The 18,943-nt window shown below is 54.8% G+C and overlaps 1 protein-coding gene across 6 annotated transcripts in view; it reads right to left on the reverse strand.

Annotated features, from left to right (window-relative positions):
- Window positions 1–5,002: 5,002 nt before the first annotated feature.
- Window positions 5,003–18,943, reverse strand: part of RIN2 (Ras and Rab interactor 2) — a 248,243-nt gene continuing 234,302 nt past the window's right edge. For 5 of the 6 annotated variants that reach the window (XM_029066539.2, XM_029066566.2, XM_029066556.2 and 2 more), the window contains 4 exons: window positions 15,365–15,670; window positions 12,901–13,032; window positions 10,533–10,696; window positions 5,003–7,114 (listed from right to left, as the gene is read on the reverse strand). In XM_029066539.2, coding sequence (XP_028922372.1) covers window positions 6,791–7,114; window positions 10,533–10,696; window positions 12,901–13,032; window positions 15,365–15,670 — 926 coding nt within the window. In that variant the 3' untranslated portion in view covers window positions 5,003–6,790. Of the gene's footprint in view, window positions 7,115–10,532; window positions 10,697–12,900; window positions 13,033–15,364; window positions 15,671–18,943 lie in introns of those variants that run through there. The other variant, XM_039912472.1, reaches the window with a different exon arrangement.

Raw genomic sequence — 18,943 nt, forward strand, 5'->3', positions numbered from 1 at the left:
CTATGTGCAGAGCACTGGACTAAGCACTCGGAACGAACACCGTAAGGGCTCAATAAATTCAAGCGAATGAGTGAATGGATCCCGTCTCCCCGCACTAGACTGTAGCGCGGCTCAGTGGATAGAGCCCGGGCTTGGGAGTCAGAGGTCCTGGGTGCGAATCCCGGCTCCGCCACTTGTCAGCTGGGTGACTGTGGGCCAGTCACTTCGCTTCTCTGGGCCTCGGTGACCCCATCTGTAAAATGAGGACTGAGACCGTGAGCCCCACTGGGACAACCTGATCACCTTGTATCCCCCCCCAGCGCTTAGAACGGTGCTTTGCACATAGGAAGCGCTTAACGAATACCATCATCGTTATTGTCATTAAAGCCCCTTGAGGGGAAAGATAGCGTCTGCCAACTCTCAAGCTCGTAGCGGAGCGTTCTGCACGCTGTAAGGCTCAGTAATATTGATTGCGATCGATGTTCCCTCTGACTACTGAAAATAATAACGTCGGTATCCGTCGAGCGCTTACTATGTGCCGAGCACCGTTCCGAGCGCTGCGGTGGACACAGGGGAATCAGGTCGTCCCACGTGGGGCTCACGGTCTCCATCCCCATTTGACAGATGAGGTCACTGAGGCGCCGAGAAGTGAAGTGACTCGCCCAAAGTCACACGGCCGCCAAGCGGCCGAGCCGGGATTGGAACCCGTGACCCCTGACTCCAAAGCCCGGGCTCTTTCCACCGAGCCACTCCACGCCGGACGTCTAGCTCAAATAGTAGGCGCTTCTGGGACGGGGGGGGCGGAATTTGAGCCCGTCGGCCAGTTTTGAGGGTGGGGACAGCGGGCCTTTTTCTGCAGGTTTTTGAAATCCTGGGTTTCTGGGGATTTCTGGTCCGAGTTAAGATGGCCAGCTGGCAGAAGTTTCTTTCACCTGCCTCTTCTCTGGTGGCTGCCAACAACGAGCCGCGGACCGGGGGCCTGGGTCGTCGTGGTCTATTTCTAGACAGAAGCGGGGCCGTTGACTGGGCGGATCTTCAGGTTCGTCGTTTCAAACCTTCTGGAAAAGCTCGGGTTGAGATAAGTTCCTCTTTTCACTCCCCCCGCCGCTTCTGGTGATTGCTAAACCGCCCGAGGCTTCCCGGTGGGCCGGAAAGGTGAGGCGACGCCTCACTGAATAGAACCCTTGCAGTGGATGGAGCCCGGGCCGGGGAGGCAAAAAGAGGTCGTGGGTTCTAATCCCGGCTCCTCGACTTGTCTGCTATGTGTCCTTGGGTGAGTCACTTTCCTTCTCCGGGCCTCAGTCATCTCATCTGCGAAATGGGGATCGGGGCCGCGAATCCCACGTGGGACGGGGACTGTGTCCGACCCGATTTGCTTGTAACCGCCCCGGCGCTTAGTACGGTGTCTGGCACCTAGTGAGCCCTTAACATATACCGCCATTTTATTATCATTGTTATTATTAGACATAAACCCATACACCACAATTATTGTTATCGTCATTAGACGCGAACCCAAGATACACCCACTGCAATGGCTTGAGGATTTCCAGCAGTGCATCCGCTTGCTTGTGAATTGTTCTGTTAAATGGTATCTGTGAAGCACTTACTACGTTCCAGGCCCCACACTGAGCGCTGGGGCAGATAGGAGGCAATCACTGTGTGACTTTGGGCGAGTCACTTAACTTCTCGGTGCCTCAGTTCCCTCATCTGTAAAATGGGGATGAAGACCGTGAGCCCCACGTGGGGCGGCCGGATTCCCCTGTGTCTCCCCCAGCGCTTAGAACGGTGCTCGGCACATAGTGAGCGCTTAACAGATACCGACGTTGTTATTATTATCATTACTTTGGACGTAGTCCCTTCCACGTGGGACTCCCGGTCTCAATCCCCATTTATAGATGAGGGAACTGAGGCACAGAGAGGATAAGTGACTTGCCCAAGGTCGCACAGCAGACAAGTTGCCACTTGTCAAGTGATACTCCCGGGCCTTCCTCCTAATTTCCTGGCTTGGTCAAAGTTTGCCTCCATCCCTGTCCCATTTACGTGGCTCCGGCGTTGTTTCATCGTGACTTCCAGGGATAGATTATTCTAATTAGTATTCATCAGTAACTAATAATAATAACAAAGACACCTATCGGCCCTTAACTGATGCGCCAAGCAACGTACTGAGTCCCGGGGTAGACAGAAGATCAAGTGGGACACGGTCCCCGCCCCTCGTTAGGCTCATAGTCTAAAGAAGAAGGGAGAACGGGTATTTTCTGCCGACGCACGCTGTCCTAAAAACACCCGTCTCTTGGGCCACATTCGAGTTTCATCACGTATTTATAGGTTTTGTAACTCTGCCTCCTCTTCCCCGGCCGGGCCGTGTGTATTTTTGGTCTCCTCCCGTCCCTTCCAGATCTTGCCGGGGGTCTGTTTCCTGGGCATTCGAGAAGTGAGAAAAGCCTGCGGAGTTGTGTTGTAATTTTAGAAGGCAAACATTGCTCAACGGTAGATTGAGGAACGGTCTTGTGATGTTTTGTTCTAGCCCCGGAGTCTTCCTCCTTTGGCCCTCTTCCCCGCCCCTCTCCCTTTCCGTCCCCCTTCGGGATTCCGAAGGGCGACTCCCAGAGCCTCCGCTTAGTCATTTTTCCCCTCACTTAATTGGAGCAGAAGGTCGCCGCTCTTCCTTCCTTCCTTCCTTCCTCTGGGATAGCTCGGAGCCAGCGGGGGATCGGAGCCGGCCGCGCACGGGGAGCTAGAGGGTCTCCCTGGATCGGGGGGCTGCGGCCCCTCGGGCCCCTTCTTCGGCTTGGGGCGGGGCTCGTCCGGGCCCTGCCTCCTCCGGGTGCCGATGTGGGAAGCGCTCACCGTGTGCCGGGCACCGTGCTACGGGCCGGGATAGATCACCAGATCGTCGGGTTGCCCGGGGGTCCCCGTCCCGCCGCGCGGGGCTCACGGTCCGAGTCGGAGGAAGAGTGGGTAGTGAATTCCCACTTCGATGAGGAGATGGAGGCCCGGAGAAGATAGGGTGCTCCGCACGTAGTAAGCGCTCAATAGATACTATTGAACGAATGAATGCATGACTTGCCCCGGGTCACACGGTAGGCAAGTGGAGGAGCCGGGATTAGAACCCAGATCCTTCTGACTCCCAGGTCCCTGCTCTTTTCACTGGGCCATCATGTACACTTGTACCCCTTTCGGCCGAGATGCGGCGCGGCTCAGCGGAAAGAGCCCGGGCCGGGGAGTCGGAGGCCGTGGCTTCGAATCCCCGCTCCGCCACTTGTCAGCTGGCTGACCGTGGGCCAGTCGCTTCACTTCTCTGTGCCTCGGTTTCCTCATCTGTAAAATGGGGATGAAGACTGTGAGCCTCACGTGGGACAGACAACCTGATGACCCTGGATCTCCCCCAGCGCTTCGAACAGTGCTCTGCACAGAGTAAGCGCTTAACAAATGCCAACGTTATTATCATTATTACACTTGTACCCCTTTCTGCCAAGAAGCAGCGTGGCTCAGTGCAAAGAGCCCAGGCTTGGGAGTTAGAGGTCATGGGTTTGAATCCCGGCTCCGCCGCTTGTCGGCTGTGTCACTGTGGGCAAGTCACTTCACTTCTCTGGGCCTCGGTTACCTCATCTGGAAAATGGGGATGAAGACTGCGAGTCTCATGTGGGACAACCTGATGACCCTCTATCTACCCCAGGGCTTAGAACGGTGCTCTAAGCGCTTATTATTAATCTATTTTAATGTCTGTCTCCCCTTCGAGACTGTAAACTCACGGTAGGCAGCAAATGTGTCTGTTCTTTATAGTGGACTCTTCCAAGCGCTTAGTACAGTACTCTGCACACAGTAAGCGCTCAATAAATACGACTGACTGACTCCAGACTGTAAGCTTCCCGTGGGCAGGGATCATACCACGGACCTAGGAGTCAGAAGGCCCTGCGTTCTAATCCTGGCTTCACCGCGCCTGCTACGTGACCTTGAGCGAATCACTTAACTTCTCTGGGCCTCGGTGATCTCATCTATAAAATGGGGATTGAGACTGTGAGCCCCACGTGGGACAGGGACCGCGTCCAACCCGATTCACCCGTACCTATCCAGCGCTTAGAACGGCGGTTGGCACAACGTCTTGTCTTAGGCCCTTGAGTCGTTTCTGACCCGTAGCGACGCCACGGACGCCTCTTTCCATCGGCAATCGTTCCGGTAGCGTATCCGAAGAGGTTTCTGGGTAAAAATACGGACGGCGGTTTACCATCGCCGCCTTCCGCGGAGAAAACCCGAGTCTCCGCCCTCGACTCTCTCTTATGCCTCTGCTGCCCAGCACCGGGGAGTTTTGACTCGGCGCAGGTTTGCCTTCCCCTCGCCAGCCACTGGCCAAGCTGGGAACGGAACGGACGGGCCTCCGCTTGACTCTCCCTCCCGTAGCCGAGACGGGTAGAGGCCTGGAAACTCTCCAGGTGCGACCCAGAGAGGGGGGTTGGCACATAGTAAGCGCTTAACAAGTACCAGAATTATTATTATTATTACCTACCGACTCCATTATGTCATTCTCTCCCAAATGCTTAGTACAGTGCTCTGCACATAGTACAGCACTCAATCAATACGACTGAATGGAGGCCCATCTCCTCCAAGAGGCCGTCCCAGACTAAGCCCCACTTTTCCTCAGCTCCCACTCCCGTGTCACCCTGACTTTTCCCTCCCTGCCACCCGAGCCCCTCAGCACTGATGTCTGTATCTGTAGTTTTGCTTCTTTGTACCGACGTCTGTCTCCACCCCCTAGACTGTGAGCTCGTCGCGGGCAGGGAATGTCCCTGTCTACTGTCGGATCGTACTTTCCCAAGCGCTCAGTACAGTGCTCTGCACCCAAGAAGCGCTTAATAAATATGGATGAAATGCCGGGGTGCTTGGGAGCCGTGATGCGGCGGTCCCTTCCCCACCCCTCCAGTTTCCCCTCCGGGCCCGTCGGCCCCTCACACGAAGCGCCCGGGGCTCTGCCCCGCCCACCCCTCCGCCGGCCACGTTCTTCCGCCAAAGAACACCCCACACTGGATTATTGTACAGAATTACAATGTATTATGTGCAAAACTCATCGTCTACAAAAGGCCGACACAACACGACACGTGCTGCCGGTTTCGGATACACGGCGAGAACCACTGCTAAAAAGGTACAGATCCATACAGGTAAAATACAGCTACAAATCCTCACAGGTAAATACCAGCGTTCCCGCGACTTTCCGGACTGTCACACCGCCACGATAAACCTAATATTCGGCGCGCTCTCCGACGGGTTTAATAAAACATGCGAACTTAATTTCACCGTACATTTCTAGCACGAGGATGGATTTATCTGCGACATCACGGGAGACCGAAGCAAGCCATAATCCGACGATCGAGAAGAGTGACACGATCCACGACCGATCGCTGCGATGCCGACGGCACCGACTGCGGGAGTCGAATTAGTGTTCTCGTTAAGAACCGATTAAGGCTCCGGCGGGCCGGGGGGAGAGAGAGTCGCGGTTCCCCCCGCCCTCGATCCTCCAAGTCTACCCCCAGCTTCACCCACCCCCCCCCCCCGGACCGCCTAATGGCGGTCGTCAGAGCCTCCCGGCCCAGCCGGCCTCCTCTCCCTTTCCCCGGAGTTCGGCGGGAACCGGGGACCGGAGCGGAGGGAAGGAAGACGGAGGGAAGGGGGACGTTGGAAGGTACCGTTCGATCGGCTCAGAGACTGCGGCGAGCAGGGCCGACGGGCCGCTCCTCCTGGAGGCCGCAGAGAGCGTTGGGGCTTGTGATTTTCCCGGCCGGTCGGCTAAGGCCGACTCTACCCGGGACGGGCTAATCAACCGAGCCTTTAGAGCATCCGGAGTCCTCTCCGTCTCCTTCGCCCGCTGTCTGCGAGGAGCCTGAATCAGCAGACTACTACGCGTTTCATTCCCAGATTAAACTCTGAACCTTCTCTCTACCTTTCTCTACGTTCGTTTCTTTCGGGTTCGTCCCCCCCTCCCCGCCCCCGGCCCAACCCCGCCGAACCCTCCCTCCCGGGTCCCCTCCCCCCCAAATCGTTTATTTAGCAAAACGCCACCGTACATTTACAACTGTCAAAGTAACAAAACAACACCTAAAGGCAGCCAGGGGCCAGTGTCAGTGATACAAACCGCTTACAGAGACCGACCATCTCGCCTCACGACTTTCTTGGACGTCCAGTTAACGAAGAGAGAGAGACTTCGATGCAATACTCTAAAACCAGCAAGAGATTTATTTTTGTCTATTAAATGTTAAAATCACATGCATAATTATAGAATATTTTATAGTTAAAAAAATATTTTAAAAACCAACCCTGACAGTTTACCTGCAACTGCTATAAAAATTTCTATGAAATATATAAAAAAGAAGCCTTTTTATATATAAAAAAAAAAAATGGGTTTTCCAACAGGATGTAGTCACCCCAGAATCGTGAGCTGACCGACGCACCGCGTCGGACGGTCCCGTCACACACCCGCCGGGGAAATCAGGAGAGCCGTCGGCCCCGGAAAGGTTTATTCGGTACAGACTCCGGTCCCGGAGCGGCCGGGAGACGGCCAGGGGGCGGACCCGGCGTAACGCCCTCGAGGGGGGTCTTAACTTTCCACGAAACTCCGCCTCGAGGGTCACGTTACCGTGGCTCCGGATGGTCCCCGGGCCTTGCCGCAGGGCCTCGCCCCCGCCCGCCCCGGCGCAGAGTGCCGGCTGAAGTCGGATTCGCCGTTTCCAGGAGTCGGCGACCGAGCGGGAACGGTTCCCGCGGTCCGACGCCGCACCCGGGCACCCTTCGGAGCCATCCCCCTCCTCCCCCCGCCCGCCCCCTACGAGGCGGGGCGGACGTCCTCCCCGTCCCCGAAGACGGCACCGTACGGGTCGCTCCTGATGCGCTTGTAGACGAAGTGGAAGACCTGGGGTTGGGGGCGGCTGTGCAGCTCCGCCTTGATCTTTTGGGGGTAAGTGTCCTCGGTCAACTGCTGCCAGGTCTCGTCGACGAACAGGAAGAGGCTGTACTCCTCGGGCTTGTCCACTTTGAACTTTTCCGCACAGAGCAGGCAGACGTCCTCGGTGGTGATGTAGGGCCTGACGAGTAAGGTCTTCCCGGTGCAACCGCTGTTCACCTCCTGGAACGCCACGCGCAGGTAATTCTGCGGGATGACCAGGTCGACGCCGCGATTAACGGAGGCCGGCTACCGGGGCCAGGCTAGGCGGTCGGGAGGTCGCGCCTGACCTCCGACGCCGCGTTACGAGGAGGAGGTCTCTGCTCCCCCCCCTCACGACGACAGCGACAACGATAATACCGGCGCGACCCGTGAAGCGCTTACTGTGTCCTAAGCGCCGGGGGAGGGACAAGCCAACGGGGTCGGACGCAGTCCCCGTCCCACGTGGGGCTCGCGGTCTCCATCCCCATTTTACGGATGAGGGAACTGAGGCCCCGAGGTGAAGTGACCTGTCCGAGGTCACACGGCAGACTGTCACTCATCGTGGGCGGGGAATGCGTCTGTTATAGTGTTCGACCGTATTCTCCCAAGTGCTTAATACAGTGTTCTGCACACAGTGAGCACTCAATAAATACAGTTTTTATGATTTACTGACTGACCGTGCTGAATACCCTGAATGCTGGCAAAGGTGAATCGTGTGTTTCTCTTCCACACACGGCAGCACACTCTATTTCATGTCTCAAAGACATAAAGAGGCAGTGTGGTCTAATGGGCAGAGCGTGGCCCCGGATTCTAATCCCAGCTCCGCCACTCGTCTGCTGTGTGACCTTGGGCCGGCCACTTCACTTTTCTGCGCCTCGGTCACCTCAGCTGTAAAATGGGGATGAAGACCGTGAGCCCCACGTGGGACCACCTGATCACCCTGGATCTACCCCAGCGCTTAGAACGGTGCTCGGCACACAGGGAAGCGCTTAACAAATACCATTAGAGAAGCAGCGTGGCTTAGTGGAAAGAGCCTGGGCTTGGCAGTTAGAGGACGTGGGTTCTAATCCCGCCTCTGCCACCTGTCTGCTGTTTGACCTCGGGCAAGCCACTTCACTTCTCTGGGCCTCAGACACCTCATCTGTAAAATGGGGACAAAAAGTGTGAGCCCCACGTGGGACAACCCGATTACCCTGTATCTCCCCCCCAGCGCTTAGGTCGGTGCTTTAGCACGTAGTAAGCGCTTAACAAATACCAACAACGTTGTTATTCTTATTATTCTCCAAGACTCGCCACACTGGAGAGAGAGAGTCGGAGGGAAATGGAGCGGGAGTTCCCCTGACCTGATGAGAAAGCTTTCTTAAAATCGGGAGAGTTCCACAGGGAAAGTCTCCCTCCTCGCTCTCCAGGGGCCTCTTTCAAACAACCCCGAGCGTCCTGCGATGCTATGGAGTCTTTGCTCCGGGGAAGCTCCCAGCTCTTGGTCCTGGCCCTCTGGTTGACTCTGGGTAAATAAGCTCGTGGTGGGCAGGGAACGCGTCCCCTGTGACTATTTACTGTACTCTCCTAAGCAGTCAGTACAGTGCTCTGCACAGAGTAGGTGCTCAATAAATACCACTGACTGATTGATTGACGTCACTGAACTTCCTGGGCCTCAGAGTCTACATCTGTAAAATAGGGATGATGATTTGCCCCCCGTACCCTAAGCCTTCTCCACGGGGTTGTTGCGAGGACAGAGTGAGAGAGAAGCGGCGCGGCTCAGTGGAAAAGGCCGGGGCTCGGGAGTCAGAGGTCGCGGATTCTAATCCCGGCTCCGCCGCTTGTCAGCTGTGTGACTCAGGGCAAGTCACCTAACTTCTCTGGGCCTCAGTCACCCCATCTGTAAAATGGGGATGAAGACTGTGAGCCCCACGTGGGACAACCCGATCACCTTGTATCCTCCCCAGCCCTTGGAACATAGTAAGCGCTTAACAAATGCCATCATTATTATTATAAATGAGGCCAAAGCACTGTGCGAAAATAAAAGGTGCTACGCAGAGTCAAGGTGTCACTGTTGATACCTGCCTAAGCTTGACCCTTTGGGAAGGGACACAGGCGGGAGGAGGGAGAAAGAGGCGGGTGGGAGGGCGAGAAAAAAGGAGGAAGGGCCGAGAGGCCACGGGCCTCTCTTAGGTACATATCTGGAATTTATTTTTTATATCGTGCATTAATATGTTAATTATATAATTGTCATATATTAATATATTAATTTCCGTCTCTCCCTCGAGACTGTGAGCCCACTGTGGGCAGGGAATGTGTCCAACTATTGCTATATTGTACTCTCCCAAGCGCTCGGTACAGTGCCCTGTCCACGGTGAGCGCTCAATAAATACGACCGAAATAATGAATGAAGAATAAAAATCTGGCAGTTAGTTCCGCACTTGGCTTAGAAAGGCAGGGGAAACAACAAAGAGTTCAGTCTGGGGCCTTCTGGCTTCAATTAAAACCCGGAAACCCAACCGGCCGCGGACACGTCCGAGCCCAGCGGCCGACGGAGTGGAATGGGCCTTCCGGGCTGGGAGCGGGGTTTTCGAGAGGCGGCTCCCCGCCGTCCCCGCCGCTGCAAAGCGCCCGGCTGGATCACCCGGTTCCAAGCTCGCGGCGAGCGGGAGAGACTGAGCCGGCGGCTGGGACGGAGCGCCGGGTCAGGGCTCCGAGATGGCAGCGGCAGCTCCGGGACGCTAAGAAACGAGGCTCCACACTCTCACGTGGGGAGGATCCAGCTGGAATTACCTCCTCCCAGCTCCCCTCCCACCCCAGGTCCGCAATTTGTGCCAAATCCTTCCAGCCTTTCCCTCTCTAACTCACTAAACCTTCCGGGCCCAACGCAGGCACCTTGGAACGGCGTGGCCTAGCGGAGCGTGCACAGGCCTGGATTCTGATCCCGGCTCCGCCACCTGTCCGCTGTGTGACCTTGGGCAAGTCACTTCAGGTCTCTGCCTCTCAGTTCCCTCGTCTGTAAAACCGGGATTAAGACCGTGAGCCCCACCGGGGACTGGGACCGTGTCCAACCTGACCAGCTCATACAAAGCACTTAAATACCATTTAAAAATAATAATAACGATAATCGTGGTATTTGTTAAGCGCTTACTCTGTGCCAGGCGCCGCACCGGGGCGAATACAAGCAAATCAGGTCGGACGCCGTCCCCGTCCGACGTGGGACTCGCGGTCTTAATCCCCATTTTACAGAGAAGTGACTCGCCCGAGGTCACACAGCAGACAAGTGGCAGAGCCAGGATTAGAACCCAGGTCCTTCCGACTCCCAGGCCCGTGCGCTATCCACCAGGCCGCGCCGAGAGTGTCTTCCGTCCGTCTGAGTAAGCTCGGGTGCGGCACGGCCATTTATTTTCGACCCGGAGGAATCTGGGAAGTCAGACAGGACGGGGACGGACACACTGACCTGTTTCTGATGCTCTGGCTCGGTCAGCCAGACCCCAAAGTCCTCAGGTCACTCACTGGTATTTCCCGAGCACCCTCTGTGTGAGGAGCGCTGTTCTAAGAGTTTAGGAGAGTATACCAGAAGCAAACCCCGTATTTCCCACCCTTAGAGAGCTTACAAGCTAATGGACCACCCCTCGGGAAGTAGGGAGGCCTGGCTCCATACCTGGAAGTCATCCACGGAGGGGACGGACCTATTCGTCGTCCTTCTCTTGTGCCACTGCCGTAGGGTGTCTCTGGTCTCTGAACTCAGTAGCCGGGCTGCCTGCTCCTCCTGGAAATTCCTGATCAAAGAGATGGCCCCGTAGGCGCTGGTCAGATAGTAGCCACCTGGGAAGGAGAAGGACGGGGATGAGTTTCCCGGACCGTTTCTCAGGTGAAAACCCCAACGAGTCCCCGTGGTCTGTGTTCCGGATTTGGTCCACGATACTCACCTGTAGCTGATGCTGACTAGGCAGTGCCCAGAAAGGTTTTTTTGGTATGAAATAAAAACAGGCCGGAGAGCCCAGATAAGCGCCAGCACTCCACACCAATCCGGGTACTAACCGCTGACCCCATCCCGCAAGAGTGGGTTAAGCAAACCCAGATCTTGGCGGTTTTCCCGACCGATTATTCTCTTCTGGTATTTGTTAGGCGCTAACTCTGTGCCAGCCTGTCTCGTCTCATGCCGTCGAGTCGTTTCCGACCCATGGCGGCACCACGGACGCGTCTCTCCCGGAACGCCCCGCTCTCCGCCCGCGATCGTCCCGGTAGCGGATCCAGAGGGTTTTCTTGGTAAAAATATGGAAGCGGTTCACCGTGGCCTCCTTCCGGGCAGTAAACCCGCATCTCCGCCCTCCACTCTCTCCCGTGCCGCTGCCGCCCGGCACGGGTGAGTTTTGACTTGTAGCCGACGGCCTGCCGCTCGCCGGCCGCTGCCCAAGCCGGGAACGGAACGGACGGGCCTCCGCTCGACTCTCCCTCCCGTAGCCGAGACCGATAGAGGACTGGAAACTCTCCGGGTGCCACCCTGAGAGGGGACTCTGTGCCATCCGCTGGGCTAAATGCTGGGGCAGATGCGAGCCAATCAGGTTGGACTCCGTTCACGTCCCACGTCTTAATCCCCAATTGCCAGATGAGGTAACTGAGGCACAGAAGTGAAGTGACTCGCCCAAGGTCACACAGCAGAGAAGTGGTGGACTCCTGACTCTGATTCCCAGGCCCAGGCTCTGACCTCCGCGCTCTTTCTCGGGATTGATTCCCTGCTTTCTCCTTATGAATGGGATTGCCCTTAAATTCACAAGCAGCCTTCGCTGTGGATTCCAACGGATTTCAGATAGGTGTCCTTGTTCCCTATCTGTGCTCTGCTGTCCTGCTAAAACCCCGGATGTTTTTTCCTTCCACTTCTGATGGGAGAATACAGATTTGCCAGCACATTCTCAGTGGTAATTACTGAGCGCTTACTGTGTGCTGAGCACTATACTAAGCACTTGATTTTATGATACAACTCCCACATGATCATCGCAATAGCATCACAGAATAAGGACAACGAACAAAACGGGGAAGCCCCAAGGGAGAAGAGGGAGAGCCCCAGCCTCGCCGGGACGGGAAAGGGCCAATCCCAGCAAGGCCGACACAGCGACCGCCTTCGCCTTCGGTGAGAATAATAATAACTGTGGTATTTATGAAGTGCTTACTATGTGCCAAGCACAGTACTAAGCGCTGGGGTGGATACAAGCAAATCGGGTTGGACACAGTTCCTGTCCGACGTGGGGCTCACAGTCTTTATCCCCCTTTTACAGATGAGGTAAGTGAGGCCCAGAGAAGTGAAGTGACTTGTCCAAAGCCACACAACAGACACGCGGTGGAGCCGGGAATAGAACTCAGGACCTTCTGACTCCCAGGCCCGTGCTCCGTCCACTAGGCCGGGCCGCTTCTCCACGCTGATGAGGTCGGGGGAGAAAGGGAAGGTCAAGCAGAGTCAGGCTGAAGCATCGTGGCCCAGTGGAAAGAGCACAGGCCTGGGAGTCAGAGGACCCAGGTTCTAATCCTGACTCTTTCACTTCTGTGCTGTGTGACCTTGGGCAAATCACTTCACTTCTCTGTGCCTCAGTTCATCTGTACAACGGAGATTAAGACTGTGAGCGCTTAACGGAACAGGGACTGGGACTAACCTGATTATCTTACCTCTACAACCCTAGGGCTTAGTACAGTGCCTCGCAAATAATAATAATAATATGAATGGTATTTGTTAAGCACTTACTACGTGCCAAGCACTGTTCTAAGCGCTGGGGGAGATACGAGGTAATCGGGTTGTCCCACGTGGGGCTCACAAGTCTTCATGGTAAACACCTAACCAATATCATGGAAAAAGCAACAACAAAGGAACGGAAAACCTCATACATTCATGCATTCGATCGTATTTCTTGAGCGCTTACTGTGTGCAGAGCACCGTGCCAAGCGCTTGGAAAGTACAATTCGGCAACAGACGGAGACGATCCCCGCCCAACGACGGGCTCCCCGGGGGCCACCCCCTCGCTCTCCGGCCCCTTTACCTTCTCCGTGCAGTAGCGACGGGTCCAGCAGTTCCATCATGTACTCGATTTCCGTGTCCAGTTCCAGTATGTCACACTGGGCTACTACGTAGGTCAGCACCGGCAGAAAGTCATCCGCACCATACATCCTCCCTGCGAGGGGGATGAAGAGAGGAGGGGGGGGATTTTTCTCGGGCTTCAGTCCCGCGGACCCCCGCCCCGGTCATCCCGTCGATAAGATGGGCCCCCCAGCCCTCGTAGGAAGTGAGCCATTCGGGTCTCCAGTGGGTGCCCGTGTGACATCCCTTAGAGTGACGAAGCGGGAGGCGCCGCTCGCGGTTGCCAGCACGGCAGCAAGCCGATGCTTCAAACGTATTTCTGCGGGAGAGTTGGGAGGACGTTTGGGGTTGGATTCCTCTTTGTTCCCCTCCCTCCACTATGACCTCGGCTGGAACGGCGTTGTCTGGGTCCAACCTGATCATCAAGAGAAGCGGCAGCAAGTCAGAAGGATCTGAGTTCTAATCCCCGCTCTGCCGCTTGTCTGCTACGGGACCAGGGGCGAGTCGCTTCTCCGGGCCCAAGTTACCTCATCTTTAAAATGGCGATTCCGACTGTGGGACAGGGACCGTGTCCAACCTGATCATTTTGTACCTATGCTAGCACTCAGAAGAGTGCCCGGCACAGAGTAAGAGCTTAACAAATACCGTATTAAAAAAAAAAAAGGTAGGAAGAACAGGTATGGAATCCCTGTTATGCCGATGGGGGAACCGAGGCCCAGAGAAGCTAAGTGACTTGCCCAAGGTCACACGGGAGACAAGTGGCAGAGCGGGGATGAGAACCCAGGTCCTTCTGACTCCCAGACCCGCGCTCTTTCCACTAGGCCACCCTCCTTCTCCCTTCTAACAGGATTTTTGAGTAACTTTAATTGGGATAGAACCTTTCACCCATCCAGTGGTATCTAAGAACGGCCACCCTCCCTATCTCTTTATCTACCCTCCTCTTCGTTCTCAGCTCTGGGTGGCTTCTTCTGACCCTCGGCCGTTAGAGAAGCAACGTGGCCCAGTGGCAAGAGCCCGGGCTCTGGGAGTCAGAAGACGTGGGTTCTAACCCCGGCTCTGCCACTTGTCTGCTCTGTGACCTTGCGCAAGCCACTTCTCTTTATTGGGCCTCAGTGACCTCATCTGAAAAATGGGGATGAAGACTGTGAGCCCCCACGTGGGACAACCTGATGACCCTGTATCTACCCCGGCGCTTAGAACAGTACTTGGCACATAGCAAGTGCTTAACAAATCATAATAATAATATTGGTATTTGTTAAGCGCTTACTATGTGCAGAGCACTGTTCTAAGTGCCGGGGTAGATACAGGGTCATCAGGTTGTCCCACGTGAGACTCACAGTTGATCCCCATTTTCCAGATGAGGGAACTGAGGCCCAGAGAAGTGAAGTGACCTGTCCACAGTCACCCAGCTGACAAGTGGCAGAGTCGGGATCCGAACCCATGAACTCTGACTCCCAAGCCCAGACTCTTTCCATTGAGCCAGGCTGCTTTATTATCATTATTACCTAGCAAGGCAATCTGCCTGTTTACCATCCCAAATGATCCGCGGCTTCCGTTTTGCCCACCTTCCCTGCCCGTGCAGGTCTCAGACTGAGTCCGCAGTAACGCGGGCAGCTCCCTGTGGTCTTCTTTTCTCAGAAAAGAAATCTCCTGCCTTGGTTCCGCCTTTCAGCGGAGGTGAACCAGCCCGGGAATCATGATGGAAGCCCTCTGTGGCTAACTCCATTGTTTTCCCAGAGCACCCTCTGTCCGGTTCCCTTGAACCCCAAAAGCTGACACGGGCTCTCACCTGCCCGTCGTGTCAATCGGGAACACTGTAGCAACAGGAAGCCCTGGTTTCTCTTTTTTAATCACCCCCGGGTTGGCCGGGCATTGCCCCTGACTCCCAAACATCGTCTATTTCCAACCGGGCGCCGTGAGACAGGACAAAGGGAACGGGGGGCAGGGACCTTGGCTACTCTCCCAAGTGCTTAGTAATAATGATAACAATAATAGTGGTATTTGTTAAGTGCTTATTATGTGCCAGTCACTGTACTAAGCGCTGGGATGGATACAAGCCAAAAGGGCTGCACAGTCCCGGTCCCACATCCCCGTTTTACAGATGAGGTAACTGAGGCCCAGGGAAGTGAAGTGACTTGCCCCGAAGTCACACAGCTGATAAGCGAGAACTTGTTTGAACAAGACCTTAGTGGGGATTAGAACCCTGGTCCTTCTCACTCCCTGGCCTGTGCTCTATCCACTAGGCCGTGCTGCCTCTCACGTGTGCTCTGCACACAGTATGCGCTCAATAAGTACGATGGATCGATTGAGAAACAGTTCGGGCTGTGCGTCGTTCACCCCTCGCCCTCCTCGGACGCCCCCCGGACCGGGCCGGTCTTGACCCCCCAAGGCCCCACTGCCCCATCTGCCCGTGGAACGAGCCCCACCTGAGTTATTCTCCATGACAGTGTAAATGAGTTTGCAGACTCTGAGCAGCAGCAGGACTTTCTTTTCGGGGGAATACATCTTCTGCATGGTCATGAACTTGACCTTGATCTTCTCCACGTCCACAAAGTCGGGGGTGGGGGCGAAGACCCCCAGGTCCTGAGGGCTCCGCTGCCGGACGAGCTGCAGGTTTTCCTTCAGCTGCTTCCAGGAGCCGTCGGCGGCGTGGAAGTCCTTCAGCATGGCTTCGATGTGGCCCTTCAGGGGCTTCAGGATACACTTGTGCATGGCCTTCTCCAGCACCACGTCTGCGAAGAGAAAACAGACCCGCGCAGTGCGGTTTCAGCGGGACGCCCACGCGGAGCGAGTGGCCCGGGGGCTGGGCGGGAGGGGGGAGAGAATCACAGGCTCTGACGTTTCACGTGTGCGAGTGAGCGCACGCGGAATTCCTCAGCAGATGACATTTCCAGATGTGCCCTCCCCGAGAAAGAAAAGATGAAAAGGGAGACGTAGGCCTGGAATTTACATCTGCCAAAGACCTCTTCTGAATCTAAACGTAGAAACCTTTCCTCACGGCGGACTCCTATGTCTGTCCGTCTCCCCCGATTAGACCGTGAGCCCGTCAAAGGGCAGGGACCGTCTCTATCTGTTACCGATTTGTACATTCCCAGCGCTTAGTACGGTGCTCTGCACATAGTGAGTGCTCAATAAATACTACTGAATGAATGAATAAACGAATGAATGATCACTGGGATTTACTGAGCACTCACTGTGGGCAGAGCGCTGTATAAGCACTTGGGAGAGTACAGTAAAATAGAGGTAGAAGACAGGATCCCTGTCCTCAAGGAGCTGACAATCATCCCAGCAAATTCTCCCATTCTTTTAATATTGGTTGGGTCAATATTAATTCATTAATTATGGTATTTGTTAAGCGCTCATTTTATGCGCCAAGCACTGTTCTAAGTGCTAGGGTAGATACAAGTTAATCGGGTTGGACAAATCCCCCTGTTCCACAGGGGGCTTCTAGTTCAAGTAAGAAGCAGGAGGGGTTAATTCTGTACTGGGCTGTTGGAGGGGAATGTGATTACCAACTCTGTTGCACCGCGCTCTCCCAAGGGCTTAGTACAGTGCTCTGCACCCGCGGGCTTGGGAGTCAGAGGTCACGGGTTCAAATCCCGGCTCTGCCGCTTGTCAGCTGTGTGACTGTGGGCGCGTCACTTCGCTTCTCTGGGCCTCAGTTCCCTCATCTGTAAAATGGGGATGAAGGCCGTGAGCCCCACGTGGGATAACCCGATGACCCTGTATCTCCCCCAGCGCTTCGAACGGTGCTCTGCACATAGTAAGCGCTTAACAAATACCAACATTATTATTAATTGCTCCACAAATACAACCGATCGATCCCCATTTTGCGGATGAGGTAACCGAGGCCCGGAGAAGGAAGTGACTTGCCCAAGGTCACTCAGCAGACACGTGGCAGAGTCAGGATTAAAACGCAGGTCCTCTGACTCCCGGGCCCGGGCTCTTTCCACTAGGCCAAGCTGTTTCTCAATCTAGCTATGACCCGATTCCCGAGTCCACTGCGTATGGGTCTCCCGGGATCTATTCCTTCCCAGTCTGGTCCGACACACCGAGGCGCACAACTGGCCAAGGATCGCTCCTTGGGATGTGTTGTTGTTGTTGTTGTTGTTGTCTTACGCCGTCGAGTCGTCTCCGACCCACGGACACATCCCTCCCAGAACCCCCGACTTCCACCTGCGATCGTTCTGGTAGTGGATCCGGAGAGTTTTCTTGGTCAAAATACGGAAGGGATTTACCACGGCCTCCATCCGCGTAGTCAACCTGAGCCTCCGCCCTCACCTGCTCTAAGGAAGCTAAATTCTTCCAAGCGGAAAGGCAGTTCTAATCCCAGCCGGCAAGGTACTTTAAAAGCAGCACGGCCTAGTGGAAAGGGCACGGGCCTTGGAGTCCGAAGATATGGGTTCTAATTCTGACTCTGCCAGCTGGGTGACCCTGGGCAAGTCACTTAATGTCTCTGTGCCTTGGTTCCCTTATCTGCAAAACAGTAGTAATAATAATAATGTTGGTATTTGTGAAGCGCTTCCTATGTGCAGAGCACTGTTCTAAGCGCTGGGGGAGATATAGGGTAATCAGGTTGTCCCACGTGAGGCTCCCAGTTAATCCCCGTTTTACAGATGAGGTAACTGAGGCCCAGAGAAGTGAAGTGACTTGCCTACAGTCACACAGCTGACAAGTGGCAGAGGCGGGCTCCGCTATGTGTCTGCTGTGTGACTTCGGGCAAATCACTTCACTTCTCTGGGCCTCAGTTACCTCCTCTGTAAAATAATAACAATAATAACGATGGCATTTGTTAAGCGCTTACCACGTGCAAAGCACTGTTCTAAGTGCCGGGGAGATACAGGGTGATCAGGTTGTCTCATGTGGGGCTCAGTCTTAATCCCCGTTTTACAGATGAGGGAACTGAGGCACAGAGAAGTGAAGTCACTTGCCCAAAGTCACACAGCTGACAAGCGGCGGGGCCGGGATTAGAACCCGCAACCTCTGACTCCCAAGCCCGGGCTCTTCCCACTGAGCCATGAATGAGGATTGACACTGTGAGCCCCACATGGGACAGGGACTGTGATCAACCTGATTTGCTTGCATCCACCCCAGTGCTTAATACAGTGCCTGGCGCACAGTAAGTGCTTAACAAATGCCACAATTATTTAATAAATACTATAATTATTACTACTACTGCTCCTGCTGCTACTACTGGAGATTCCCCTCAGATTCTGGGGGATTTTCAGAACAACACACCGCACCTTCATTGAGAAGGAGTTAGAGTTAGAAACAATTAGAAACAGTCCAGTGGGCTTCTAATTCCCCTTGCACTTAGATTTGTACCCTTTATTCACCCCTCCCTCAACCCCACAGCACTTACTCACGTACCTGGAATTTATTTATTTATATTAATGTCTGTCTAGGCTGGAAGCTGGTTATGGGCAGGGAAATTCTCTACCAACAGTGTTACCCTCTCCCAAGTGCGTGTGTACAGCTCTCTGCACGAGGAAAGCACTCAGTAAATGTGATTGACCGACAGATCGGTCGATTCCAATCCCCAAAGGCCAGAAGCAGCATGTCGTCGTGAAAAGCAGCGTGGCGGAGTGGAGGGAGCACGGGCCTGGAAGTCAGAAGGTCGTGAGTTCTAATGGAGGCTCCGGCCACTTGTCTGCTGTGGCCTTGGGCAAATCACTTCTCTGTGCCTCAGTTACTGGAAGATGGGGATGAAGACTGTGAGCCCCAAGCAGGACAGGGACTCTGACCAACCCAATTTGCTTGGCACATAGTAAGCGTATAACAGATAACACTATTATTATTATTATCTCCAAAACACGTTCGGCTCCTGGAAAATCTACATCACCCACTAGAGCCTCTGTACTGGGAGTGGAGACTGTAGATGTGAGTCTTCCCTTGTTGCTAGTCATGTTACCTGCCCACAGTGAGCTTACAGTCTAGAGGGGGAGACGAACATCAGTAGGAATAAATAAATAAATCACGGATACGTACGTAATGCTGTGGGGCTG

This window comes from Ornithorhynchus anatinus, chromosome 1, assembly GCF_004115215.2.
Source record: "Ornithorhynchus anatinus isolate Pmale09 chromosome 1, mOrnAna1.pri.v4, whole genome shotgun sequence".
NCBI classification, from domain to species: domain Eukaryota; kingdom Metazoa; phylum Chordata; class Mammalia; order Monotremata; family Ornithorhynchidae; genus Ornithorhynchus; species Ornithorhynchus anatinus.